Consider the following 27467-nt stretch of genomic DNA (forward strand, 5'->3'; position numbering starts at 1 on the left):
CTTCGAGTTCTTTCGGCGAACAGGCGTTTCGAATCGACTGCAGCAGAACACAAATCAAATGGAAGAGCTTCGATTGGAATTCCTCGCTCCCCGCGGGAATCGACGCGTCTTCCAGGCCTGTTCGCGGTTCTTCGACCGTTGTTTCCACCGCGGTTATCTCCTTCGCCGATCGCTTTCGTTTCCCTTTTTTGTTTTGTGTTTCGATTTGTGTTTCGATTTGTGTTTCTGACTCGCTCTGCTTTTCCTTGGCGGATGAAACGCTCGCATCGCCGGGCTGCATGGAATCCAATTCGCAAAGAAAACCGCGGTTTTAAAACAGAGAAACAGGGAAATCAGGAGGAGTCGCGTGAGCTTCAGGACGCTGTCGAGTCCCGCGGTTTCGACGCTCTGCGCGAAGAAAACGGCGCAGGCGTCGGGGTCGTGGATGAGAAAATTGTGAACGCGCGTGACGACGCGCGAATTGTTTTTCTATGTTAGCAGAAAGGCGAATAAAAGACACCTCCTTCCAGAAGAGAGGCGTGAGGAACTTGGTGTAGAGGCGGTTGATGGAGTTGGTGGGGTTGGCGGTGTGGTCGAAGCGCAGCATGCGAAGGAAGTCGTCCAGCACGAAAACCGCGGACAGATCGAACGACTTGATGTTCTGCAGCTTGATCAGCAGCTGCAGGAAGCTCTTGCGGACCCGCAGGCTCCGATCGAAGAGGAACGGCCAGAGCTTCGCGATGTGCGGGAACAAAACCTTGTAGACCAGCCGGTTGTCCAGCAGCTCGAGGAGTCCCTGCGCTTCAATTGTCGGTCCTTTCGGCCTACGCGGAGACACAATTCGCGGACTTCCACGTGCACGTCGTGCATCAAATGCGTCGTCACGTGCTCCAGAATCATCGACGTCACCGACACCGGCAGTAATTCGAAATAATTGCCTGCATTTCACCCTTTTTTTAACAGAAATTAACATACAGATCAAATGCAAAACTCCCGCCACCGCCACGCTCCGCACGTCGGGCGTTTCGTCGTCGCACAGCACGAGAATGGCCTTGAACTGGTCCTCGATGGAATAGGTGTCACGTGCCTCGGAGGTTCCGAGGGGGAAGCAATCAATGAACAGAATGGCGGCGTGACGACGCACAATCGCGTTGGAAACCGACAAAGAGCGGAAGAGAATCGGCTCGTAGAGCTCGGTGAGGCGCGTCCAGAGCTCTTTGTGCTTTCGGTAGTGGACGAAAGAGCCCATGAGGAGCTTCAGCACGGAGAAGACTTTGGAAGAGGACGCATGAACCGCCATGTTCACGATCTCCTGAATCACTTCATGTTCTAACGCGTTTCGAATTCTATCGAATCAGAGGGAGAAGAATAAAATAGAAAACGTATCGTCCTCGCACGAGAGATCGGCAGTCATGATCGCATCGCCCCATTTCCGCACAGAACTCACCGGGAGTTTCAGAGCGACTTGTTGGAGGGAAAAAAAGCATTCCCTGGGGAAATCCGCAGAGAGGGTCAGGAATCTAGTGAACAAACAGAGGGACGACATACAGAGGGAGGAGGCGCTTGCTGTGCGTGTGTGCGATGAATTGGGGCGAACGAACGGCTTCGAGAATGATGGCTCGTGTTGTATTGGATTGGGCACTGGAGAAATCGATGAGAACTAAACTCTCGCGAATGGCATTTCTGAACATGAGCGAAATTCGGATGAATAGCTTTACAATCGATTCATATAACTATTGAAGCGTTTATCAAAACGAAGTGTGCGAGCTAAGACATACACACACATATTCGGTGCATATCGTTCTCGATTCGCATACTTTTTGACCCACAGTTTCTCAAAGAGTTTGCTCAATTCTTCTTGAAGCTCTTCTATGAACGAAAAGAACAGAGTGTGCAAAATATCTAGAATTTGATCGATTACGGCAGTATGCAGCAAGTCATTCTATTTCATATATAAGACAAAACCAAACGTCAGCACACACCATCAACAGATGCTGAAGTGCCTCCAAAAACTCTAAATCCTTTGATGAGACTATTCTCAATTCAAATATCAATAGATACATCGATTTGGATTCGAAGGGTCGATTCCGTTCACTAAGCAATCATCCGGGTTGTCCACCGAATCGACAGCCCGATAAATCGCTTCCCAGAACTGTTTCGCGTTCTACTTATCAACATAACGAATTTCACACACCTGCTTTGTCATCGTTTGCATCACTTCCTTAAAATCAAAATTGGATGATGGATTCATGTCATCGGCAACGATTCCCAGAACCGCTTCTTTACAGTTCTCTCCTTCCACACGTGCGATGAGCTCTTTTGCTTTTTCCGACATATTGATGGAATGGAAGATAAGATGATTCTTGTGTTTGAATGAATAGGTAGGCTATTGAAATAGGGCATTTGTAATAGTTTGACCGAGACAACTTGTCCGAGTGGTTAAGGAGACAGACTCGAAATCTGTTGGGCTTTGCCCGCGCAAGTTCGAATCCTGCAGTTGTCGTTTTTTATTAATCAATGAATCAATTTTATGAAAGCAACCTTTTTTTTATTCACTATTCCCTGTAATTGTTTATTGCTTCTCTCCTCTTCTGCCATGATCTTTTCTTCCCTGCTTTCGTTTTATAGTTTATCAAACATTGCATATAAAACAACCTTTTTCCTTTTCACTGTCTTCTTCTTCTTCTCCCTTATCATTTTTATTCCTTCTCCATCTTCATTCCCTCCTCTTCCTCCTCCTCCTCTTCCACCATAATCTTCTTCTCTTCCTCGTCTTCTTCTTCCATCGGAACGCCATTTTCCAGTTCTTCCAACTCCTTAATGATCGTCTCACACTTCTGCTTCAACACTTCCAACGCCTATTTCTCACTCCCATCCCCTTCTCTCACTCGAGGAACCAGCGACTTCGCAGATACGCAGCCCGTCGACTCCACAGAGAAGATGAAGTCATTTCGGATCACGCCCAGCTGCACCTTTTCCCGATTCTCCGGAAGGCGAATACACTCTCGGCACATTCTATCTCGCACACTCTCACGATCCTTACGTGCAATTCAGATCATGCGCCACATGCAGCGTTTTCTCGCCTCCAATGTCCTCAATATCGAACACTCCCATCGGACATATCTGCTTCATCCGCTCTGCGTCTTCTCCCACGAGCGGCTTCGGGAATCGGATCGACGGTCGCATGCGATAAACCGCGGTACAAACCGGCGACCTTTCCTCATCGAATTCCATCGAACCTACCATTTCGCGTGATCCTCGCCCACGCCTTTGGTCGCGTAGCACTCCAAATCGATGGCTTGCCCGGGAGCGAGCTTCGTCAGAATGATGTCATCATGCACCAGACCGATCTGTCCTTCCGGCAAATCCAGCTGTCTGCCCAGCTTCTCCAGCTCCAGGCTCTGCGAATACACCGTCAAATATTCCACGTTGCGGTTGTTGGCCGCTTTCTGCAGCTCGGAAAGACTCGGACAAGTCACGCGCAGATTGAACTTCAGCGAGTTCTTGTCCGTGAAGTCGCTGCGGTTGTGACCGTTCTCACCAGGAGGACAGATGTAATCGAAGTCGTTCGCGTCCGCTTTGATGGGGATTAATCCGAGACGATGGCAAAGCACTTCGTCCTATTCATCAAACCGGAGACCATGAAGTACCTGCATCACGGACGTGTTATTGTTCATAAAAACAGTACTTATGGCCATTGTTGGTACTTCTGCTATCAACACTCGGCGCAGAGCGTTTGCAATGGATGCATCAACGCCCACAAGTTCAAAAACGACCTGCTCATCAGACTAGACACTCATTTCGCTTCCACCAACGAATACCTGCGAGAGAATATTAATTTTCAAGTTCTCGTCGAGACCATCTAAATAATGCTCCACAGCATGGCTGGTTTCCACGACCTTTGCATCACATCCAAAAATAACGCAGTACGTCCCTAATTCCTGAGAATTCAACAGCGGCGATGGGTTTCTTTCCTGGCATTTGAATGTAAATAGATGGCAAACTGCGATAGTAAATCACGACTCTTTTTGCTCGAAATATTGGAATTCCATAAAGGTATTTGATTGTTTCATATTATACTTGTTCAAATGAACAGTAATTTAACACCTTGTATTTATCGTAGAATGAAAAAATTTAGGGAAGGGCAAAATGGGTTCGTAGTTGTATAGATCGTGTATTAAATGATAATTCTTGGCTGCGAAAACTGTAGATATGATGTAAAAATTCTATGGCTATGATTCTTTTTTCAGATAATGAGATTCTACTTAAAAAGCCTATTGAAACCTTATTCTTACAAAACTTACATATGCAATCCGGTTTGGTATCATGTTGATAGCTCTGATATGCTTTTCTACTTTGGGTGGAGTGAATTACATCATATTATAGCAGGTTACCAATATAGATATGCTCATCACTTACAGTATGCATTGTTACAATTACATCTATTACAGATATTACGATTTACTTAACATATGGGTCATTCACACCCTGTACAGTTAATTTTTATCAATACAATACTATATTCAAACATAATTATCAACCACATATATAGCAGCCTGCAAATGAAAACTCCTTATGGAAAACCAACTATTTACTCTCTCACTGTTTCTGTTCATTCCCCATTCACTCCAATCATTGTTAATAGAAAACATAAAACTAAACAGTTTAACACTTAAACATCATCATCAGATTCCAGATGCTTGTGTGATCTATGTTTCTTCTCCTTCTTCACTTCCTCCACAGCGGGCACCTCTCCATCGCTCACCTCCGAACCCGAAGTATCCTCTCCATCGAGAATCGCCTGGTTCTCCTCGCTCAGATTTCGGCAGTGGAATCCATAGAGCAAAATCCAGTTATTGTAGCAAATGAAGAAGAGAATATAGCTAAAGCTGGACGCGCTATCGAACGATCTGTAGTTCACGACTTTCAAAAACTCGAGGATGGTGGTAATAAGTCCCAACAACGCAGCCGCATATCCACACACTCTCCACTTTCCTCCTATCACTTCGTCCTCCTTATCATACACGCAAGCCATGTAGATTCCGACAGCCAGAATCGTATCTCGCAGGAAGGTAACCCAGGTGAAGCAGTTCTCATAGAGCATGTAGGCGATCTCCATCGAAATAAAGGGGTTCACTCTCTGCTGATGACTGGGACGGAAAATGCGAGAAGTAACGCCTCCAGCCTAGAGAGATGAGAACGCTCGAAAGAAAGAGTACAGAGCGAAGTCCTGAGGCAAAAGCGGATTTCATGCATTCCAAAACCAATCCGCCAATGAGGCAATATCGCATAACACCCACCCCGTTGTGTCCAGAGTACAAATCATCCATGGTCTAGCGGTTACTAGCAGAGAAAAAACGGTACGAAAAAAGGAATACAGGTCAGAAGCCCAGTAAGCACAACTAGACGTAAGAAATCACACTATAGCACGGTACAGAGAAGATGGGCAAACTGATTTGAACCAATGTTCTTTGCTCTCAAATCGAAAAGACGGTCGAGGCAAGTGTGATTGAAGTCCTGCATGTCAAACAGCTATTTCTACGATACGGTGAGCTGATCAAATGTGCAGACACTCGCTTCTTCATCTGTTCCCAAGGAAGTACCGATATAGGATTGCATTGCCATAGCAATCAGTGTTCCAGCAACACTAGATGATAAGAATCCGGTGTAAATGGATTACCCAATTATAGAGCAATAGTAAGCGAGCTTGTAAACACTCTCTGGATCATTGGGCGAGATGTAGCTCTTGAAGTTCAGCATTTTTTCTATATCTTGATCTTTCTCTCATCGTCACCTACACAATAGAAACAAAATATGAATGAATTGCTTAAGAAACAAAACACATACGAAAAGTGTACTCTCTGCCAAAACACGCAAATTCCCGTTTTGATTGTGTTATTTCATAATTATGAATAAGACTAATCACTATTTCAGATTGTTGTATTTACTAGGTTGTTTTCTAAATGCTTTAATTACAGGGAGGCATCGTACGTCGACGAGAAGGGTGAAGGAAGAATCGTTGAAAGTGTCTATACCGATTTACGTTTGAAAACAAAACCGAAAGCAAAGAAGCAACATATTACATCGAAGAATTGGTAGAAGAACGGACAAAGCACATGTTGCTGTCCGATGTATTTCCTTTTCCTGTTGTGGCGCCAATTCCCTTGTTATCGCGCTTAATATGAATTCCTATCGGCTCCACAATGCCATGCCCTTGCTGTCCCAAGCTTCCTCCTTCCCAGCCCAGTTTCTTTAGCATTTGATTTCCCTTATTCTCGCTACTAATCGGAGTGGATAGTCCCTCCATCTATCCTTCATTTTGTATTACAACTTCGTTACCAGAGTCTTTTGCATGCCAGAAGATTTGGAGGGAGATCGACTCCTTACAAGCGGTAGCTCAGTCGGGGAAGCTTGCTTCGATTGTTTCTTTCCCTCTCTCTTCGCCATTCGGATGTTCTTCTTTCTATTTTTCACCAACAACGCACAAAAGCAAACGTCCAACGTAAAGGTTTCGCTACGGTGATAAACAACCACTCCTTCTCCTTCTCTGTGTTCATCAACAGATCAAACTTTTCGCAGTACTTATTTATCTAGCATGAACAACAACATGAGACATCATTACAGTCTTTCGAATCAACGGTGCATTGCACGGTATGGGAGCGAACGAGAAGGACTGGATGAACTCATTATTGACTAGAAGTTCGAAAGCCTTCAAAATACTCTTTTCCCGCGTTTTGGAAAACACTTTGTTTCACAAATTGTATTATTTTTACTTTTCTTCGACTTGTGTTCTAGCTTGCGCTGACTTCTAGGGGATGTGTCCAAGTAACTGACGCTGTTTCCAAGCATCTCACTTTCATCATGGTGTTCTAGCAAAAAGAGCGGAAGAGGCATCTCATCATCCGAGTCTTCTTCTTCTTCTTCTTCTTCATTGTCACTCGTTTTATCGGATACATCATCCCCATCACTGGAATTAGTTGAACCAGAATCATTTGAAGTATCACGTTCTCTCGAATTAACAGCTTCTGCACCCCCAGCATCCACTCCCGTCTCATCCATCCCATCTTCTGAATCGTTTGAACCGCTACTATCAGAGCTATCGAAGGCGAATGGGTTTGGTGTTGTATCTATTACATATTTTGCTTCGACAGGCGTGGAATCATTTTCATAAAAGTTATTCACGACGTCTGTCCCTATTTTACGATACTTTTTGAGAGATGGTGCTTCATACTGATCATCCTACAAATAACAATCGAAATCACAAAATAGACAGAACTCTCTTCATCTTCTCCCGTCTCAACACTCTTTTCAGGGACATAGATCGAGTCTTCATAGTCTAAATCCAAAAAACGATGGACATCCTGGTCTCCATCATTGTAGATGTGCATTCGGTTCAATTTCTGCTTCCTTCTTTTTTCTCGTAGTTTTTTGCCTCGTTTCCTACAGGTTGTGCTTCATTCATTGAAATACCCTTGCATCCGCTGATAAGTACTCATTTCAAACACAGAATCAATAATACAAAAATACTGAGTTTTTTTCGAATCCCGAACTAGGAGGCAAAATTTGCCACTCTGTCTCAAGGTCTAATTGTTAGTCCGAAAGGCATCTGTGAATGAGTGCTCTTATTAGAGGAGAATACTATTCTATCCTGGTTCGGAACCGTTCTTTGAATGTGTCCGCCAGTATTCGAGAATTTAGTGATGCTCCATTTTTTTGCCTGAACGAGAATTATAGTATGATTTCGTTGCTTTTTGTTTTGTAGAAATGCTGAGATGTGTGATCATTTCAAATAAAGGACCGCCAGTCGGATTCAACAAGTGTATAGGATCGGGAGATATACTCGTTGGTGTGAATGGAAGCTGCCTAGGAGTGTTGCCCGTTTCCTGTACTCTAGATAAGTGGATGAATATCTATACTAAATTGCCGTTTCCGCGTATAATCACTTTTTTTCGTACTTCGGCTGAAGGCTCCATTTTATTCGATCCTTTGAAAGTGACTTCCTTTTATGCTCTTTGACCCTAGAATCATCTGTGGAACCGTTTTACACACGAAGGCATATGCTATTGCGCTGAAGAAAGCGATATCCAACTTGTCCGACAGCTACCGTACTGCAAACCCGATATGCAGATTGTCCTTCTGGATGATGCTCCCGCACCGAAGCATCTATCGAACTCTTCCATGTCAGAGGATCCCTGGCTCGAAGTACTTCAGAATCAAGAGAAAGAATTGGACGACGAAATCACCCTCAAGACCAATTCGCTCGATTCGAGCTATCGAGAGTTCCAAGAAGCGCAGAACGAAGTGAAGAAAGCGTTGGAACTGGCTGAGCAATTGGAGAAGCAGAAGCGAATAGCGGAACGTCAAGTGCAAGAAGCGATGCTGAAGCAGAAAAACGCGCTGGCGAAGACGCAGCAAGCGGAGAAGGGGTTGAAAGAAGCGAAGAAGAATCGAGAGCGTGTGCAGAAGCAGAAGGAAGAAGCGATCCGCTCGAGGAGGATCAAAGAAGAAGTGGAGCGCGCGAAGAAGCTGCAAGCCAAAGCAGCTCACCAGCAGCGTCTAGACACGTTTCTAGCGAAGAATTCATCGAAAAAAGCATCGAACAATGAATCGAACAATGAATCAAACAATGAATCGAATAATCAATCGAACTCTCCATCAACCAAACCATCGAATGATCCATCGAAGGATCCATCGAAGGATCCATCAAAGGATCAAACGAAGGATCCAAATACAAAGGAGGAAACGGCCGTCCCCTCCAATTCGGCCGAATCTTCCAATTCATCCACCAAGCTGTTATCCAAATCGGTCTCGTTAACGCCAATCGTCGTGATTCGGGATTGCATCAGCCAACTCAGCCGAATCGTGAACAATTGCTTCTCGTGGTACATCTTCATGGCGAGTAGTCGCCCCATGTTGATGAACGCGATTTCGATGGTCAATTTGCAGCTAACGCAGATGAATCCTGCGTGTGTGAACTCCGCATTGAATTTAGTCAGCACCGTGCTGAATTCACTCAACTCATACATCCAACGAATCGACGAAGCTATGAAGGAGGGCAGGGCGAGCAATTTCCAGCAAGCCAATCTCATGATTAAGCAGTGCGTCGTCCTCAAAACCTCCTGCGAAACCATCGTTTCGCGCCTTCAGAACATCCATCCTATTTACATCTCGCTCGTCAATTCAGCTCCCTCTTCTTCTTCTTCTTCTTCTACTTTAGCCTCCGCATCGACGACACTCGCTGCACAGAAGTCGGTTTCCCCGTTTCCCGAATCCGAAGCGGACGGAAGCCTCTCCAAACCATTCGGAAGCGTGGATTTGGCGGTGGACGCGCTGGGAGGTGAGTTCTCTGCGAGCCGTTGAGGCGTAGAAGCGGGAGAAATGGACTTCGCCGAGTCCTACAACCACGATATTTTCCGCGTTTACGTCCCCAAGAAAGTCACAATCGGAGTCATGCATCCCGATCCTGTCGTCGAAACATCGTTCTTTCTCTCTTTCTCCACCACTCACCCGCAGAGCTCTCGCCGCTGTGTCGCCGCCCGACGTGTTTTACGACCTCCATCTCCCGCAGCGCGTGATCGACGAGGGCCTGTTATCGAGTCTTCAGCTGGAAACGGTCATTTACGCCTCGCAGCGCCACCAGCTATTCAGCCCGCAAGGCTACCGCTACGGCTTCCTGCTGGGCGACGGCGCCGGCGTTGGAAAGGGACGGCAGCTCGCTGGAATCATCGCGGAGAACTGGATGGCGTAGGAACGGCGAATGGATTGGAGGGCAGAGGGAGGAAACAAGCGATTTGGATCAGCGAAAGCGGCGATTTGGTGTATGACTGCAGACGGGATCTCGACGACATCGGCTTTTCGGAGATCCCCGTAGGGAGCACGCGAGGAAGGTGATTGGATAGCTGATGAATCTGCGCGATTCTCCGTACGGTACCGTGATCGATCCGAAGACGTACGCAAAGGGAGTTTTCTCGAGGGTAGAAACCGCCGATTCACCGAGGGCGTGTTGTTTTTAACGTACAGCACGCTCATTTCGAAGCGATCAGGCAGTGCGAACTCGATCAGCAAGTAGGCTGTGCGTGTGGGATGCGAGCTAGCTCGCGCCTTCGACAGCTGCTTCGCTGGTGCAACGAGAAATCGTTCGACGGCGTGCTGGTTCTCGACGAGTGCCACAACGCGAAGACCAGCACCAAATCGACGGGCAGCGCCAATTCCTCGTCGCTCTCCTCCTCCTCCTCGACGTCCTCCAAGAAGAAAATCACGATGAGCAAGACCGCGCAGACGGTGAACGATCTGCAGAGCCGCCTGCCGAACGCGCGCGTTGTGTACAGCAGCGCGACGGGCGGAAGCGACGAGAAGGAACTGGGGTATATGCAGCGATTGGGACTGTGGGGACCGGGAACGAGCTATAAAAGCTTCGAGGATCTGGCGGGGAAGCTGAGCAATGGAGGCTTGTCGTTCTTGGAGATGCTGTGTTGCGATATCAAGGCGAAGGGAGCGTTTTTGAGTCGCCAATTGTCGTTTACGGGGTGTCAGTTTTTGGTGAAGGAGGCGGGGATGGAGAAGGAAATGAGCGAAATGTACTTGAAAAGCGTGCAGCTGTGGAGAGTGATTTTCGATGCCTTCCAGAAGGCCATGAAAGTGGGAGCGTCTGGAAGGTCTGAGTCGTAGCTGGTCGAGCCGTACGCCAAATTCACGCGGGGAACGAAGAAATCGGACGGGGACGTGGACGACGACGCCTACGAGAACGAAGAAGACGTGCGTTATGACCGGATTCCTAACGCGTAGCACGTTCCGCTATCGCTGGTCTGGCGATATTACTTCTCCAGCGTGCAGCGATTCTTCAAGCACATGATCATGAGCTCCAAAGTGGTTTCTCTGTTTCTCTACTCATCCCCAGATTCCCTACTGCGTCGAAATCGCAAAGAAAGCCCTGGAGGAAAACAACTGCGTCGTGATCGGCCTCCAAAGCACCGGAGAGGCCCACATTCGGCAGATGATGGCGCGCCAGCGAAGCCAGGCCGGCGAAACGGACGAGTCGGGCGAGTCGTTGATGCTGGTCGACGGTTTCATTTCGTCCCCGCGGGAAATCTTGCTGCAGTTGATGGAGAACGCGTTTCCGAGCATCCAAATCCCCGACTATCTGCGAAGCTTCGCGGCGAGTCTGGGAGAAGACGACGAAGACAACGACGTAGACAATAAAGAAAGAGAAAGAGAAGGAGAAGGAGGACTAGTGGTGGAACGTAGGCGTGGATGGAAGGAGATCAAGGGCAGATTCGTCGCGTGCGAATTTCCGGATCGCGCAGCGGAATATCGCGTGGGAATTGGAGAGGAGGGATGAGCGTTAGTCGGATTCAGCATTATTTGTCGTCGAGCAGCGAGGACAGCGAAGATCGAAAGGGCAGTCCGACGCTGCCTTCGGATTCGTCGGTGGTCGAAGAGGACAATGAAGAGGATGATGACGATGATGATGATGACGACGATGATGATGATGAAGAAGTCGTGGTTGAAAACGAAATGAAGGAAATGGAAATCGGGGAAGATAGAGTCGAAGATGCCTCCAAAACCAAAAAAGACTCCAAAACCGAAGCGGAAAAAACCGCGGAGGCTCGGAACCGTCTTCTCCTGCAACTGCTCTCCATCCAATCGCAGCTCGACTCAATGAAATCCGAGATCCTCAAGGAAGTGAAGGCGATCCAGCTGCCCTGCAATCCGCTCGACGAGCTCATCGATCAGTTAGGCGGCGAATCCAAGGTCGCAGAAATGACAGGCCGCATGTACCGCGTGCTTCGCCATCATCCCGGCATTCCCGACTCTTCCACTGCGTATTTCCGAAGCGAAAAGGAAGCTTCGAATCCTTCGCAGCCGCTTTCCGATTCCGATCTTCGTCTAAACGACTCCTATTTTTACTGCCAGTCCCGCGGAATTAAACGTGGAAGCGGAGAAGGGATCAACATGCGCGAGAAGCAGTCCTTCCAGAGCGGCGAGAAGCTCATTGCGATCATCAGCGAGGCTGCGAGCGCGGGCATTTCCCTGCAAAGCGACCGCCGCGTGGCGAACCAGCGGAAGCGCATCCACATCATTTTAGAGCTGCCCTGGTCCGCAGATAAAGTGATTCAGCAGTGCGGACGGTCGCACCGAAGCAATCAGAGCGTGTCTCCCGACTACGTCTTCCTTCTGTCTGCGATTGGCGGCGAGATTCGGTTCACCAGCACGATCTCCGCGCGGCTGCGTGCGCTGGGCGCGCTGACGCAGGGGTCGCGGAACGCGACGGGCGCGCTGGATTTCTCGCAGTTCGATCTGGACTCGCAGTACGGGCGAAAAGCGGTGCGGATCTTCTTGAATGCGGTGCTGGATCCGGAGGACGCGGAGTATCTGCCGGACGATTATGGCGTGAAAGTGGAATTGGGGAAGACGGAGAAGGCGGAGTACGCGGAGTATGCGGCGGCGAATGGGGAAGAGCGGCTGCAGTTGATGGGGAAATGGCTGCGGAGCGTGGGGATCCAGGACGAGAAGGAGTCGAGCGCGATGCTGTTCAATCGCATGCTCGGCCTGGAGATTTTCAAGCAGCAGCAGCTGGTTCAGTTCCTAATGGAGGTGGGAATGCGGAGCGCGGTGCATCGTAGATCCTCGCGAAGGAAACGTATCGCATCCAGAAGACCGAGGTGCTGGACCAGGGCCTCAACATCATCACCGGCAAATCCGTCAAGCTCGCGTGTCCTCCCGAGGTCATCTACGAGGACCCCGTCACCGGCGTGCAGAGCCTGTATTATAAAATCATCGTCACGCGCGGCGTGTCCTACGACGAGCTGCGCAAGCTCAACAAAAACGGGTACTTTGCTTCGCTCCCTCTTCACCCAGTCGATTCTTCGTCGGAAACATCCGCAAGCTCGTCATCTACGCCTACCACGACTCCCTTCCGCCCTCCCAATGGAAGCGCGACACGCCTCTCCACGTCATCCGCCCCGCCACCGGCGCCGCGCCCAACGTCTGGCAGTACCAAGACGTCAAAGACAAATACTCCGAGACCAGCGACGGCAAATCGCTCTGGACGCACCAGTGGCAGCGCTCCCAGCGCGTCTGCGTTCACGGAGAGAACTGCCGCCGTAGCCACTGCGAGGTCGGCAAGGCCTCCCAGACCATTCATCTCATCTCCGGGCAGTTCGTTGTGCTCTGGGGATTTCTCAAGGACTGCGTCCCCCGCGGAAAAACACTCCGATTGGTCCAGGTCGCACTCACCGAGCCCGTCCCCACCGGGGAAACGGGGAAACCGGATGGAGAAACGGGGAAACCGAATGGAGAAACCGAGAAATCCGAGAAATCCGAGAAGGCGATGGAGGTGGAGAACCAAAATGGAGAAACCGAGAAACCGAATGGAGAACCGGAGAAACCGAATGGAGAAACCGAGAAATCCATGGAGGTGGAGAAACCGAGTGTGAAATCGGAGAAGCCTATTGGAGAAACAGAGAAACCGGGGGTCGATTCTGCGAAGAAGGCCGATGCTCCCGCGGTTCCTGGCTCGGAGAAGGGGGAAACGCTGCTGACGGGGGTTCGGATTCCGCGGGACAAGATCGAAATGCTTCGCAGCAAGCTGCAGGGGATGAAGGAGGCCTTGGTGAGCGAGGGTAGCGTCGATTGGGCGGGCTAACGAGCAGTGAATCACCAGCGCGAGCTGACGCAGAAGCACCGCGAGCGCGAGGCGCGGGAAGAAGCGGCGAGGCGCGAGGGCAAGCGGCGGCTGGCGGAGCGCGAGCTGCGCGGCCGGAGCGATCTGGACCTCTCGCTGGTGATCCCCGACGCGCTGGATCCCGCGCAGGGCCGAAGAAGAGCGCATCGGAGCACGGCGCGGTACGGAGATCTGGCGGAGCTGCCCGGGCTGGTGGAGCTGGTGAGCGTGGAGGAGCTCGGGAAGCGCGCGCGGATCGTGTTTAGGGAGAGCGGGCGAGCGAGGGAGGAAGAAGCGCCCGGGCTGTATCGACTGACGGAGGAATGGGTGGAGCGAATGGAGAGAGAGGAGGAGGAGGAGAGAGAGAAGACGAAGCGGAGGGGAGAGGAGGAAACGGAGAGCGAAGAGGAAAGCGCGGAGATGGAGGAGAGCGAAGAGGAGAGCGAGGAAGAAACGATGGGCTCGGATAGCTCCACCGACTCCGAAGAGGAAAAGGAAAGTGGAAAGGACGAAGAAGAAAGCGAAGAAAGCGAAGAAGAAATGTGGCAGATCGAATCGACGGTGGAGAAGCCGCAAGTGAAGATGGAGGAGTTCGATGGGTGGGTGGTGGATGTGGAAGACGAGGAGCGCACAGAGAGCGAAAAGGTTTCAGATTGCCATGTTTGAGAACAAACAACACAAACAAAGAGACCCCGATCGGAGGGCAGCTGGCTCGACGTCCACTTCACGTCCGCTTTCTACAAATCAGACCGAGTCCCAATCGCCACATCGATCACCGAATCGATCAATTCGAAGAGGAAATCGCTGCACATGCTCACGACTTGCAGCGATCCCAGCAGGATTTGCGAGTCCATTTTCCCAAACAAACTCGTTATATTCACGATCTCTTTCCTTCGATTCACGCAGAACAACACCCAGCTGTCCACACAGTCTTCTTCTTCCTGCGTCGCATCCACGAGCAGCGTATCGCCCACCACGAACAGCGAAATGCCGATCGGGATCGACTGGCAGTTGATGCGACGGAAATGCGTCGGATCGTCATCGATTGTGAAGTCCTTCTCTTCCTGGTCCGCGTTCTTTATGGGGGTTGTGATCGGAATTCGCGCGGTGCGCAGCGCTATCAGTATGGAGAGCATGATTATGTCGAAAACGTTACCACTATCGGTCAGAACAATGACATCGACGTAGAGTGTCCAGTGGAATAGATTTGGAATAATTTTGAGATCCTCTATGTCGAGAGCCCCGTGGCTCAACAAAATCCTAAAGAAATGAGGGCGGTCGCTTCATACTCACTTTTTCACGTTTTCAGCGAGTAAGTCACCACGAGTCTCCATAATTCGCGAGTGATAAGCAACTGATGTAGGAGCAGCAAACGCCACTGTTGTAACCACAGGTTCATAGGGATCTGACGCATCGCTTAAGTTTTTTACCTCTGCTTTCACAGAAGTAATGACATCTGTGCCGCCTTCCTTGAAGCGAACTCGTGATGAGCCATGACACTGTTGTAATATGTTGGGTTCCATCTCAATCAGTCTGGAAAATTAACAGATCACCAAAACAATCTACCTATATTGATTATTCCTTCTTGCGTCATTTCGAATGTTTTGCTTGATTCCATCAATAATAAATTTCCTTTCTGTGCTCGATATTTTCGACATTGCTGGAAATAATCGAGTTTTGTTTTTTACTCTCCGAACATGGAAACTGAGGGATCCCACAGGTCGAAAAAAGAACGAAAAAGGGCCTACACGGGAATCGAACCCGTGACCTCTCGCACCCTAAGCGAGAATCATACCACTAGACCAGCAGGCCTCGAAAGAAAAGTTCAGAAGAGATAGTATAATGATATGATTCATGACAAACAACAACACAAAGCAGTTATTATCATAAAAATGGAATCTGAAATTGTATTAGTAGTGCTCTATGTTTGAGAAATAGGAATTGTTAATGAAAGAACTACAGGATGCTCAAGAGGCTGACGTGACTCACAAGCTGTCTGAACGGAATGTTGTAGAAATCGTGGAAAAGATTACAAAGAAAGGACTCATCGATCTTTTGAAGTAGGATGTTTATTTTTGTGTCGATGGTAGTACTCGATCTGGAATTCGTGAATACCTCACTTGGAGTGAATTAGAAACCGAGATATTGGAAGAAATCGATGCTCATGATGGTCGAGTGACTTACCAGGAATTAGAAGTATGTGTAAATAAAAGTTTTCATTTACAGGATGCGATTAACGTTGATATTACGTACATTGAGAAGTCGGTGAAGGAGTTGTGCAGTCGTAACTGCGGAGTCATGAACTTACGCAATCAAGAGATTATCAGCGATCGGTATTTTACCTCTGCATCTAAATAACCTGCTTAGCTACACCGACAATCTGGTCACGCGTAGCATTTCCCAGATTCAATTCCATGGCATCATGAAAGTCGGTCTTTTGGCCACTCGCTTCAACGTCCCGGTGAATTTCCTCCAGTCCTCCGTGATTCCTCTCATCTGCGAGCGTAGCCCCGACATCCAATTCAAAAACGGAGATCTCTTTACCACGGTTTCCCCTTTTCCACTGCCTTATCGCAGAGTTTCATTCGTCGAAACCAAGCCCGCATCCGCGGTCTCTGCGCGGCCATCGACCGTCCCTGCCTGCTTTCGGAGCTCAGCGAGCTGTTCGTGGAAACGTGGAACTACAACGTAGATACTCATTGGAGAAAACGTTCCTCCAGGAATCGATCGAGCAGCTTTTGAAGCGCGGAGACGTGCGAGGAAGCATCAAAACGGGGTCGTTCATCCCCCACAAATTCGAGAGCCAGAAGGTTTCGATGGAAAAACGCGATTGATTGGCTAGACCGACGCGCTGCTGAGCTTCCTCCGCACGAACCAGTACATTTCGAAGCAGCAGCTGCACCAAAACCGAGTCGGAATGGAACGGATTCATCACAACCAGATCGATTCGCCTTCGGCGTATTTCCAAAAACAAGGATATTCTCATTCGCTCATCGAACTCGATTCTATTTGGGTCGGCGACGATTTGGTCGAGGAGTTTCACTCCACGATCACCGAGTTCGTCAACGAGGACGGATTCATCGAGCTTTCCACCGTGTTTCCGCCTTCTTTCACCCCCAAAGACGTTTCTCTCGTTTTGAAACAGATCCCAAAACTCGCCTTTGAGTTCGCCGTCAATTCGCCAACGATCTACACGGTTCTCGGCGACTTCGTCGTTCGAACGGATCTCCTCAACACGCTCGCGTTGAATCATCTGCGAAGCATGGAGTCCGCAGTCCTCAACGCGCTTCAGAAGAACCAAACGCTCGACTCCTGCGTTCCATCCATCGAGAAACTGCAGGAAGAGCTGCGAGAAGCGAGCGTATGCGACGGATTTGCAGTGAAACGTAGGATACGATGGAGGAAACGTGCGTCAATGAAGCAGTGGAGGCGATTCACAAAACGATCTATGAGCAATTTATATCTTTGTCATTCCTTTCTTTGTTTGTTGTGGGTTTTCTTCACTTCACGAAGCTTGTTATAACAAGCAGAAGCTCGCTATGATGCGAGGCGAGGGACAGAACCGCAAGGCGGAGCAGAAGGAAGCGTTCGCCGCGATCGTTTCGTTCTTCCACAACGTAGAAATCGAACATTCGATCGAACGTAGTACGAAACAGTGCAGAAAATGATGGACTCCGGGAAATCGGAGATAGTGAAGAACTGCTATGTCGAGCGAGAAAAGAAGATGAAAATGGAGGGAGTCGCGCTGGTTCTTTACTGTTTGCAGATCCTTGTTGGAGCGGGATGATCTCATGATGTGTAGTGTAAGTCGGATGTGATCGAGCCGACTGAGTTGCAATCAAAATCGACGAAGGAGCTGAACGAACTTGCCGAGAAGCTTCCCAAAGACGTTGCAGAGTATATGCGCAATCTGATTGGTTCGTTGTCCAATTCAAAAAAGAAGGAAAAAGTGGTGAAGAAGAAGACGGATGAGCAGGAGTCGAGAAAGGGAAAGCGTAGTAAGGGAAAGGAGAAAGGGAAGAAGAAGGCGGACGAAGAAGCCGCGGCTGAAGAAAACGAAGAAATGGAGGAAGCGAAGGAACTCACCTTTTTCGATTATTTCAAGCAGGTTACGGACTATGGAGGTCCGCTGTTCAAAAGTTTTGATCGTATTTCTATGTTTTGCGTGTGTGAGAATAGGGAAGCAGCTGAAGCAGATGTTGCATGCAAACAAAGTCGAGCTTCAGCAAAAATTGGAATTGGTCGTGTTGCAGACTGCAGGTGAAGAGGAGCTTTTGTTGATGGCTTCACTGGTCATGAATCTGAATTACGGAATGGTTCCTTTTGTGCCTTCGTTGAAAGTGGGTAAAATCGAATGGGTTAATGGTAGGAAGCGCGCGGCTTGCTTCTGGAATATAATACGGACGAGCCATTTGTGGAATTGGTCGATGTTGCTTTTGGAGAGGATAAGGATGCGTCAAAGCAAGCAATTATGGATTTGATACCATATTTCGTCAAGAAGGCATAAGGAAATGGAGTGTTTGTTAGAAAGAGAGAAACCCATAATGAAAAGAATGGATGTATGGATGTGTTTGATGGGAGGAGGAAAGATCAATCGTTGCTGAGACAGACACATAACGTATAAATCTTTCGCCTTTTACTAAAGATTTCCGTGTGTATGTTTCTTAAAGGCACAATTTGATATTTATTTACCTAGTATTACTAGGTTTCTTTTAAATGAAAATTGTATGAATTGATATTGATATTGGTTTTTGATTTTGTTTTTGTATTGAATGAAGATATTGATAATTTGTATACTATAATAATAATGATAATAATACTACTAGTGTAATAATGAGTTATAATTGTAAAGGTTTGTTATATATGAATGTAAATTGATTCGTTGTTAATATAATGAATTATAATAATGATAGTAGTAACCTACTAAGAATAGTTATGTGTTTTACCAAAGTATTCGAAACAATAGAATCCATACATTTCGAATAATGTGATATAAATATTAAGCTATTAAAGTGTATATTGATAGTGCTTTGAGTAGAAAGGTGGTTAGTAGTGTATGAAACAAACAAATAACAAAACCTGATTCTAAATTACAATGAGTACATGCATTCCAATGTTACAAAATCAATAGTTTCTCAGTCCCTCAGAAAAGTCCTCATAGACATGGTCTAGGACATCCGAAATAGTCTAATCCTCGAAACTATATAATTGGTGAGAGTACTTACCAGCAAAGCAAAGAACTAAACAAAAATGTGAGGTAATGGAAACAAGCGAGAATCACGGTTATTGAGCATAGTTGGCGTTCACACATTTCTTCAAACCCAGAGCAAATTCGTTTATATAACTATGCAATATAGTAATTATCTACACTAAAGAACCTATTTGAACATTTTGAAGAGGTTATTATTCTGATCACCTCAATGACAATGAGAAATTGATCGATATTGTGTGAGAGTGATATTTTCACATATTCCAATAGATACTGACGTAATTCATAAGCGATTGAGCCTGCTATAATGGGATTCTTTATTTCGCCAATTCCATTGAATAACCGTGATTCTCGCTTGTTTCCATTACCTCACATTTTTGTTTAGTTCTTTGCTTTGCTGGTAAGTACTCTCACCAATTATATAGTTTCGAGGATTAGACTATTTCGGATGTCCTAGACCATGTCTATGAGGACTTTTCTGAGGGACTGAGAAACTATTGATTTTGTAACATTGGAATGCATGTACTCATTGTAATTTAGAATCAGGTTTTGTTATTTGTTTGTTTCATACACTACTAACCACCTTTCTACTCAAAGCACTATCAATATACACTTTAATAGCTTAATATTTATATCACATTATTCGAAATGTATGGATTCTATTGTTTCGAATACTTTGGTAAAACACATAACTATTCTTAGTAGGTTACTACTATCATTATTATAATTCATTATATTAACAACGAATCAATTTACATTCATATATAACAAACCTTTACAATTATAACTCATTATTACACTAGTAGTATTATTATCATTATTATAATAATACACAAATTATCAATATCTTCATTCAATACAAAAACAAAATCAAAAACCAATATCAATATCAATTCATACAATTTTCATTTAAAAGAAACCTAGTAATACTAGGTAAATAAATATCAAATTGTGCCTTTAAGAAACATACACACGGAAATCTTTAGTAAAAGGCGAAAGATTTATACGTTATGTGTCTGTCTCAGCAACGATTGATCTTTCCTCCTCCCATCAAACACATCCATACATCCATTCTTTTCATTATGGGTTTCTCTCTTTCCAACAAACACTCCAAAAACTTCCTCTCTCCACTTAAATCAATGGTTCTACGCCTCACCCACCGTTCCAACCCCCACTGCTCATCGTTCCATGCGGGTCGTCCTTCGTGGGCACCAGCGGTCCCTGCGGAATCTTGATCATTTCCACGTTCTGCACCGGCAGGACTTTTCTCCCCTTCACCCCTTCCCTCGCTCCTACTTCTCCTTCGCCTGGTTTCTGCACAGCACGACCATCAGTCCCACCACCACCAGACACACGATCACAGAGATCACCGTAATCGGATTCAGCACGCCCGACTTCGTTCGCTCCGGCGCCCATTCCACGCTCCCCACGGCCTCCGTTTCCCCGTCTACGTTCCACGTTTCCACGGTTTCTACCAGCGCAGAACGCGGGATCCACCGCGGCGAAATACACCGATTCGTACTGGAATTCGGTCACGAAGCCGCGCAGCGCGCTCAGTCCCAGCTGCACCGTATTCTAATGCGAGTTCCGCGGGAATTGGTACCTCGAATTCGTTGGGAACGATCTGGAGGATCCATGATGCGGACTCGGCGGAGCTGGAGCGAAGGAAATAAAGGGACGGAGGCAGATGAAGCAAAACGCCGGGAAGCTGAACGTCGAACGTGGGAAATCCTTCGATGGATTGAATGGCCTCTCCTTTGAACACGCTTCCGTCTGAAACGCCTGGAATAGAGCGGAAACGGCGAATTCTACCAGGAAGCGAAGCATATGAAGCTTTCATCTCGGCCACGTAGCTATCGAACAAATCTTGCGGCAATCGAATCTCCTTAAAAACGGTCTCCAGCAGCACAACGCGGTTTAGCCCTAACTACCCTTCAAAAATCAACATCAACAAAACCGCTGTGAGACCTGTGTAACTCTCGTTGTTAAGCCGCAAATCTTGCAAATCGAACGTGTAACCCACCTCATGAGCGCGCTGGTGAGCTTTAACAGGATCGGATTTCTATTGGCTGATGAGGCGACCAATCATCGTACGCGAAGATTTTCCGCGGTTTTTCCGAGTGTTAGCAACCCTTTGGAATTGCCAAAACAGACGGAAAGCTGCATTTTTTCTTCCTCGTCTGAGGGTGAAAAAAAGAGGAAAAGCCGGACAGTTTTCTATTTCCTTTTCCAAAATCGAATGATAGAAGGGATGGAGGCATGTGGGGTTGCAACTCTCTTCACCCAATCCGATGATGCCGTTGATTGTGCTCGGAAGAGAGGACCACGACGCATCGAAAACATCCACGATATGAGAAAACACTCGATAATCTCCAATTGTCACCATATCTTCCACAATCGCCCCAGAAGCTCTGCATTCGGATTTTCCATAACAGTAACTACTCATATTTCGTATTATACTGGAGCGAATTATCCCACCAACACAAACCGAAACTATGCGTATCACAACATTGTTGATCATCGGAATGATGCGTGGGACAAAGATTTGTGATATCCACTTCCTCTCAGACCAAAACACTATTCTCACCTTTTTGACAAAAATCATCGGTACATTCTACGGGATCGGCCGATGATGACGATTCCTTGTCGTAACGAGAACCTTCTTTACATCCAGAACAAAACGTGTCTGGAATCATTGTTGCTGATGAAGAAACATCCTATCCATAAAAAGAATCCGGGTAATCGGCGTACGAGCAAGAGATTGTAGGACATTGCGGGTACGGACCCATTTACTCCGGTTCCAACTCCAACAGGAAGGTAAAAATACCCCTGTTCTAGACTTCCTTGAATCGGGTACACGATGGAAGTACTCGCAAGACTCACGAACTACAAGGTTCATTCCCACTCTCTGACCCACTATAAGCCACACAATACTAGTAAAATCGCGCATCAGTAACTCTCAAAAGAATTCTTACTCGGTTTTTCTATCTAAACCGCTGATTCGTGATGAACCGACGGACTTCGCTGGCAACCGGCGAAGAACTAAAACAAGTTTTCGGGACTCCTGGTGATCGGGCTTCTACCCAAGAGATCAGTGTGTCCACTTATCGAAGTAATGGAGAATATTCGAATTTTTGAAATAGATTTGCAAACTGGTGCGTGTGCTCCTTCTTCAGACTCAGATGATGTATTCTATTTTTGATTTTTAGTATCCATAGTCGCTAATGCAGGAGGTCCGAGGGAAGAAAGATCATCACCAAAACTCGTGGAAAGCATACATCACCACAATTCAACCATCCCCTTCCGCTGTTTTATTTAGTAGTTTCCGTGCTTTCTTCGGATCTGTACGCTTTTTAAATTATTCGTGACTCCAGAATCTAATCGGAATGGGTGATCTCCTCCTGGATCAAGACAAATTATTTTGGATACAAACGGATTCTCATCCATCTTGTAACTTTTCCTCTCATAAATCACACCCAGATACCCTTTGTTGGGAAATGAGCCGTGTCAAAGACTTCCATTGCTATCTGCAGCCTCAAGAAGTTCCCTACTGCTCGATCTCGGTGTACTCCGATCGCTCCGACGTCTCCATCGACACCTTCATCTTCAATCAGCCGTGCGAAAGCGATTTGGGTTCGTTCTCGTTATAATTTATAACAAGACGCCTCGCTCTCGTCGCAGGAACTGGTCCGTCTCAAACAATCCTTGCAGCAGATTTACTCCCACATGAAAGAAAACCCTCGTCTTGTAGAATTCGATGGAATAGTGTTACGCCCAGTACTTGAAACACCTCATCAAATGTTACGTGAATCACAGCAAAACACACACACATTCCGCTTATTTGCAACACTTACGCGAGGTTGTCGCCTCTCTCTCCTCGTAGTTTCCACGTTTCCACGTTTCCACGCACAGATATCAACTGCCGAATCCGCGCACGCTCTCCTCCAATCGCTCATTCGATTCGATTTCCATCCCCGATCGCAAGGAACAGCAGCGAATTCTGCTGCCCTACCGCCAATCTCTGCTCGTAGAACCGCGGGAATCCCTGTTTTCTAGACCACCCTCGCGATCCAGGAGGAATTGCGAGCGAATCGATGGAGGGAAATGGGTGTTTCAGCGTCGCGATCGAGCGCGTATGAGTCGCAAAGCGTGTGGAGATACCAGGACTCCACGACGCGTACGTTTGTCGACCGTAGCCCTCTCAATCGCAGACATTTCGCTGTCGAATGACGCGTACATTCAGCGATGGAACGCTTTCAAAGACTCCAGCTCCTCGTTTTTGCCCTTCGAGGTCCAAGCGGAGTCCGATCTCTTCACAAAAAAACAAGGTATCCCCGCGGAACTCTCCTCTCTAGACGAACTCGCCGCGAACGCCACGCATTCCGTTCTGGCGGAAGCCACGTCGGCGCCGGCGCCTCGTCGCATGTCGAACCCGCAGTCGTGTCCTCCGCGTCTTCGCACGCGCGGAATCGACGAAGGCGTGGCGGCGATTCATCCGCGCGTAGTGGTTCCGGAGGAGAGCGAAGGGCGCAGCGGAGCGAATCGACAGGCGTGCGAAGCGTCGGGAGAGAAGGGAGTGAATGAATCGGCGCTGTGCGAGCTGTTCGAGGTGTATTGCAGCGAAATGGAGAAGCGAAAAGCGAGATTGGAAGGGCGGAATGGAGGTGTGACGAGTAGATTCGACGAGATCCAGGCAGCGACGCATTCGTTCCATCAAGACGCGGAGGAACTCACCGCTCATTTTGTGGAGATGCTGAAGCAGAGAGGCGTCAACACGGACATGCTCGATAATCTCTGCGCCTCGCTTCAGTTTTGTGTTTGTTCAAACAAAACAGTCCAAACGGTAAAACTTTCGCCTCGGTTCTTCACGCCGGACTGGCTAGAACTCGAGTTGCGAATCACCTCCATGGAGTCGAGGGAGGACATAAGGTTCTTTACGGCCAGATCTTCTTTGGCGATGAAAACGGAGTTTTTGAAGGCAAGACGGCTTTTGATGGATCGCTTCCGAAAGAAAGCGTGGAAGAGCACGAGAAAGAGGGCGGATGCGTTGTAGCAGACAACGACGATGAGTCTGCGGGACAGTATGAGAAACAGCACACTGACTACATGGAAAGGACAGATGAACACTACTTAACGCCGCGCAGCTAATAAACACGACGACAGGATCATCAACTCCCTGATTGTGGCGCACTCTGCGGAATACGAGTGCAGAACTACACCTTACCAACGGATTGACAAGTATTACAAGTTGATGAGAAATAAAAACAGATAAACTGCACTGACCACAGGGTCTGTCACTCTATAGAGTTAACAGTATGCCAACTTGAGTACATTTCCAGTAAGAGAACAAAGACCCACAAAACAATGTAGTTTACCAAATAGTAATTGAGATTCGTCAGAATCTGCTTCTGAATAGGATAGAGTTGCAGTTGTGGGATGGAGAAGTCCGAAACAAAGTCTTTCCAGGGTTGCTACGCATAACTGTGATGCGAGAGGGTCCTACTATGCGACAATGATTGAAGAAGGAAATAAATTCCAAAAGACCATTAACAGCTACAACTCACCACCGGTTGCTACACACGCCTACTCTCATCAATACCTTGCTCCCAGTTCATTCAGTAGGGATGAGGCTGTCGACCAAATAAAGTATATTCTCACAAACAAAAGAAATATCAACTTTGACAACTCCCTTCTTTTTCTTTCTATCTATCTTTCTTTTTTATTCATTCATTCATTTACTCATTCATTCATTAGCTCATTCGATCGTTCGTCCCATGCGTTCCTCTCCGCGCTTACATGGCCTTGACCTCCCAGACACGGATCACATTATCGGTGTATCCGGCAAAGAGCGTGGCTCCGTCGAGCGACCAGCAGAGCGAGGTGCAGTAGGGCACGAGAGCCTTGGCCGAGCGAGGCGGGAACTCGGGCTTGACGCTGGCGACGCGCTCCTTGGTCTCCAGATCGAACAGCACGATCTCGTTCGTGGTGGCCACCGCGATCCAGTAGTTCGCGGGCGAGAACACCAGGTCCGTCACCGGGTCCTCCAGCGTCAGGCGGAAGTTCTCCACGCCGTTGGCCAGGTCCCACACGATCACGCAGCCGTCCTTGCCGGCCGAGGCGCAGAGCACGCCGTCCGGAGAGACCACCACCTTGTTCACCACCTGCGAGTGGCCGATCAGGTTGTACTCCACCTTCATCGTCTCCAGGTTCCACACCTTCACCAGCTTGTCGTACCCGCACGACACGATGCGAGGCTTCTCCTCCATGTTCGGAACGAAGCGCACGCACGTCACCCAGTCGTTGTGGCTCTCCTTGTCCAGAGTGAACTGGCACTCGCCAAGGGTGTTCCACAGCTTGATCGTACGGTCGCGGCCGCAAGACATGATCAGGCGGTTGTCAGGGCTGAAGCACACAGACAGAACGTCCTTCTTGTGACCCGACAGCGTCTTCTCGCTCTTGCCCGTCTTCACGTTCCACAGACGCACCGTTCCATCCCAAGAAGCCGTCAGAGCGTACTGACCGTCCACGGACAGACTCACCTCCTCAACGATGTGAGAATGGCCCTGCAGCGACTTCACAGGGGTTCCGCAAGACATCACCAGAGAGGGGTCGTCAATCATGTCACCCGCCTGGAGATTCCACACCAAGCAAGTGTGATCGCGAGAAGCAGACACCAGAGTGTTGGCATCAGCCGGAGAAGCAGCGATGGAGGTCACCCATCCGTTATGGCCCTGAAGGCATCCACGAAGACTGATTTGAGCAGACATTCTATACAAATCGGTTAATACGACAAATTCCAATATTTCCAATAGGGAATCGGGTTATCAAACCATTTGCAGACAACCTACATTGCAAACGAGTGTTATCAAAGTCTATTGTGAGAATTGTTGAAAAGGAATGAAAGGGCGGTTTCAGAAATGAGTCCAGGATTGAGGTGGGGAATTTCCCATATCAAACCGCCACCCAATTCGCCCAATTAAATTGAAATTCGGGAATGCGAAAACAAATCAAATAGGAAATGTTGCCCAAGGAATGGACATGAATAGAGAATAGGAATGAGCGATGCTGAAGGAAAACTGAGAACTTGGATGGAACAATGGGTGATATTCTTCCAATCCAAATTTCACATGTACAGAAATTGAAATAGACTAGTGAAAGACCCACAATGCTTCCCCTTCACGATCCTAGCTAGCTGTACAGTGGTATTGATCATCATACAAATCACTGTACGCCACAACCTTCTGGTCGATTTAGAGTATTGCTGTTTTCCTAATTAGATCATGGTAAGTCGATAAGCAAAGCTGAAATGAGTCTCCATATTTGGAGATGATCTATGAGCGTGTTTTTTGTCGTTTTAAAGAATGTCGTAAGTAACGAGTTTGTAGACTAAGGGTACTTCTTCTTTTGGTAAGAGACACACAAAGACGCACACCATCTGCAGAAGATGCGGTCGTCGTGCCTTCCACATTCAGAAGAGCCGCTGCGGTTCTTGCGGATATCCTGATGCTAAGATGCGTCACTGTACATATTCCTAGGCTAGTTTGAAGGATAGACAACTGGGCTCTGAAGAGTTCTCGTCGCCGAGGTCAGGGAACCGGTCGCATGAGCTACCTGAAGACTATGACTCGCCGTTTCAAGAACGGATTCAGAGAGGGAACCGAAGCTGTTGCTCGCAAGAACTAAATTGGTTTGTTACCGAAAGCAGCATTATGGATTGTTTGTTAGAGCAAACATGGATTGTATTGCAAATGCTTTTCTTTCGTATTATGTATGTGCTGAAGAAAATGGTTGATTCTGCGATGTGCTTTACTATGGATTGGTGACTTCAAATCAAAAATGATGCAAATTCGAGTTTCTAAACATCTCGCGAAGATCATTAAGATTGTTGTTTGAGCTCTGACCTATGTATGCGCATTTTCTGCTAGTAGTTAAAGCAAAATATTGAATTTAGCAATATCCCAGAACGACGAAGTTGACTACTTCGCGAATAAACCTTTCACATATAATAATCGACCTTCTGTTTAATGGATCAATTTGTAAATCAAATACATTCCGCAGAACCTGTGACAGTGGTAATGTTGCGTTCGCTTCAAGGAGATCCTCAAATTGAAGCGTTTGAGGTTGATTCATTGGAACTATAAATATCTAGAGGCTCACACGAGTTCAGTTTTCTTGTTACATGGATGATTCCTCCACAAACCTCCAACTCCTCAAATCGCTAAGAGAATTGGAGATTTTCCAACTTACCCACTACGAACTGCACAGACTCCTCACCCATCTGAAGGAGGTGACGATGTACTGGAGAGAACAAGGAAACAGCGAGTGGGGACTCGAAAGTCTTATTATCCGAGGTGAGAGAAAAAGAGTCGATGAATGCTAGAGTGCCAAGGGTCAAATGAAGTATTTAATGAGTTATGCTCCCTCTTTTCCAACAATCTTTTGGACCACCTGCACACGTTTCACTGGATTGCACGAGTGAAAGACAAGTCTTCAGAGCTAGGTGAGAAAGTGTGGTTTCGGCTCTGCGAGGCGATGCACGCCGTCCCTTCTCTGAACATTCACAGCCTCCGAATTCCGAACAGCAACATTGGCGAAAAGGGCTGCAAAGAGTTTGAA

The 27467-nt window shown here is 47.5% G+C and overlaps 8 protein-coding genes; 4 read left to right on the forward strand and 4 right to left on the reverse strand.

The window, feature by feature from the left end:
* Positions 1–310: 310 nt before the first annotated feature.
* On the reverse strand, positions 311–1279 carry GSBLH_T00000673001 (uncharacterized protein; the record flags this gene model as incomplete). Its single annotated transcript, XM_013038915.1, has 3 exons — positions 311–775; positions 808–917; positions 955–1279. 3 exons carry the CDS (start codon positions 1277–1279, stop codon positions 311–313), a joined length of 900 nt encoding a protein of 299 aa, XP_012894369.1.
* A 1343-nt stretch (positions 1280–2622) lies between these two features.
* GSBLH_T00000674001 (uncharacterized protein) lies at positions 2623–3972 on the reverse strand. XM_013038916.1 has 7 exons: positions 3910–3972; positions 3801–3878; positions 3630–3767; positions 3223–3599; positions 3023–3193; positions 2868–2994; positions 2623–2837 (listed from the first exon to the last, which is right to left on the reverse strand). The coding sequence occupies exons 1-7, from the start codon at positions 3958–3960 to the stop codon at positions 2679–2681; spliced, it is 1101 nt and encodes a 366-aa protein (XP_012894370.1). The 5' UTR covers positions 3961–3972; the 3' UTR covers positions 2623–2678.
* A 2086-nt stretch (positions 3973–6058) lies between these two features.
* GSBLH_T00006102001 (uncharacterized protein) lies at positions 6059–6536 on the reverse strand (the record flags this gene model as incomplete). The annotated part of the gene is made up of 3 exons (XM_013038917.1): positions 6059–6286; positions 6319–6442; positions 6475–6536. The coding sequence occupies 3 exons, from the start codon at positions 6534–6536 to the stop codon at positions 6059–6061; spliced, it is 414 nt and encodes a 137-aa protein (XP_012894371.1).
* A 2821-nt stretch (positions 6537–9357) lies between these two features.
* GSBLH_T00000675001 (uncharacterized protein) lies at positions 9358–13086 on the forward strand (the record flags this gene model as incomplete). Its single annotated transcript, XM_013038918.1, has 7 exons — positions 9358–9458; positions 9493–9723; positions 9753–9846; positions 9958–10617; positions 10765–10848; positions 10877–11293; positions 11500–13086. The coding sequence occupies 7 exons, from the start codon at positions 9358–9360 to the stop codon at positions 13084–13086; spliced, it is 3174 nt and encodes a 1057-aa protein (XP_012894372.1).
* A 2503-nt stretch (positions 13087–15589) lies between these two features.
* GSBLH_T00006975001 (uncharacterized protein) lies at positions 15590–17061 on the forward strand (the record flags this gene model as incomplete). The annotated part of the gene is given in 8 exon segments (XM_013038919.1): positions 15590–15702; positions 15733–15838; positions 15869–15975; positions 16010–16190; positions 16220–16317; positions 16335–16452; positions 16485–17028; positions 17033–17061. Coding segments are annotated over 8 exon segments (1296 nt in total).
* A 4796-nt stretch (positions 17062–21857) lies between these two features.
* Positions 21858–23904, forward strand: GSBLH_T00000676001 (uncharacterized protein; the record flags this gene model as incomplete). The annotated part of the gene is made up of 8 exons (XM_013038920.1): positions 21858–21963; positions 21995–22038; positions 22070–22195; positions 22226–22301; positions 22332–22484; positions 22513–22598; positions 22630–22730; positions 22764–23904. The coding sequence occupies 8 exons, from the start codon at positions 21858–21860 to the stop codon at positions 23902–23904; spliced, it is 1833 nt and encodes a 610-aa protein (XP_012894374.1).
* A 702-nt stretch (positions 23905–24606) lies between these two features.
* GSBLH_T00000677001 (uncharacterized protein) lies at positions 24607–25618 on the reverse strand (the record flags this gene model as incomplete). XM_013038921.1 has 1 exon in its annotated part: positions 24607–25618. One exon carries the CDS (start codon positions 25616–25618, stop codon positions 24644–24646), a length of 975 nt encoding a protein of 324 aa, XP_012894375.1. The 3' UTR covers positions 24607–24643.
* Positions 25619–26111: 493 nt separating this feature from the next.
* GSBLH_T00000678001 (uncharacterized protein) lies at positions 26112–26575 on the forward strand. XM_013038922.1 has 3 exons: positions 26112–26202; positions 26237–26372; positions 26404–26575. The coding sequence occupies exons 1-3, from the start codon at positions 26185–26187 to the stop codon at positions 26532–26534; spliced, it is 285 nt and encodes a 94-aa protein (XP_012894376.1). The 5' UTR covers positions 26112–26184; the 3' UTR covers positions 26535–26575.
* Positions 26576–27467: the final 892 nt, after the last annotated feature.

This window comes from Blastocystis hominis (genome assembly GCF_000151665.1).
Source record: "Blastocystis hominis, Singapore isolate B (sub-type 7) whole genome shotgun sequence assembly, scaffold_1".
NCBI classification, from domain to species: Eukaryota; class Bigyra; order Opalinata; family Blastocystidae; genus Blastocystis; species Blastocystis hominis.

What these genes read in the sequence shown, in the direction of transcription:
- GSBLH_T00000678001 (XM_013038922.1), top strand. An exon ending in TGATGCTAAGATGCGTCACT is followed by an intron (nt 26,373 to 26,403) that starts GTACATATTCCT and finishes TTTGAAGGATAG; the next exon opens with ACAACTGGGCTCTGAAGAGT.
- GSBLH_T00000674001 (XM_013038916.1), bottom strand. Translation starts at nt 3,960, where the DNA reads ATGCCAGGAAAGAAACCCATCGCCGCTGTTGAATTCTCAGGAATTAGG. An exon ending in AAATTAATATTCTCTCGCAG is followed by an intron (nt 3,768 to 3,800) that starts GTATTCGTTGGT and finishes ATGAGTGTCTAG; the next exon opens with TCTGATGAGCAGGTCGTTTT. An exon ending in ATAACACGTCCGTGATGCAG is followed by an intron (nt 3,600 to 3,629) that starts GTACTTCATGGT and finishes TTTGATGAATAG; the next exon opens with GACGAAGTGCTTTGCCATCG.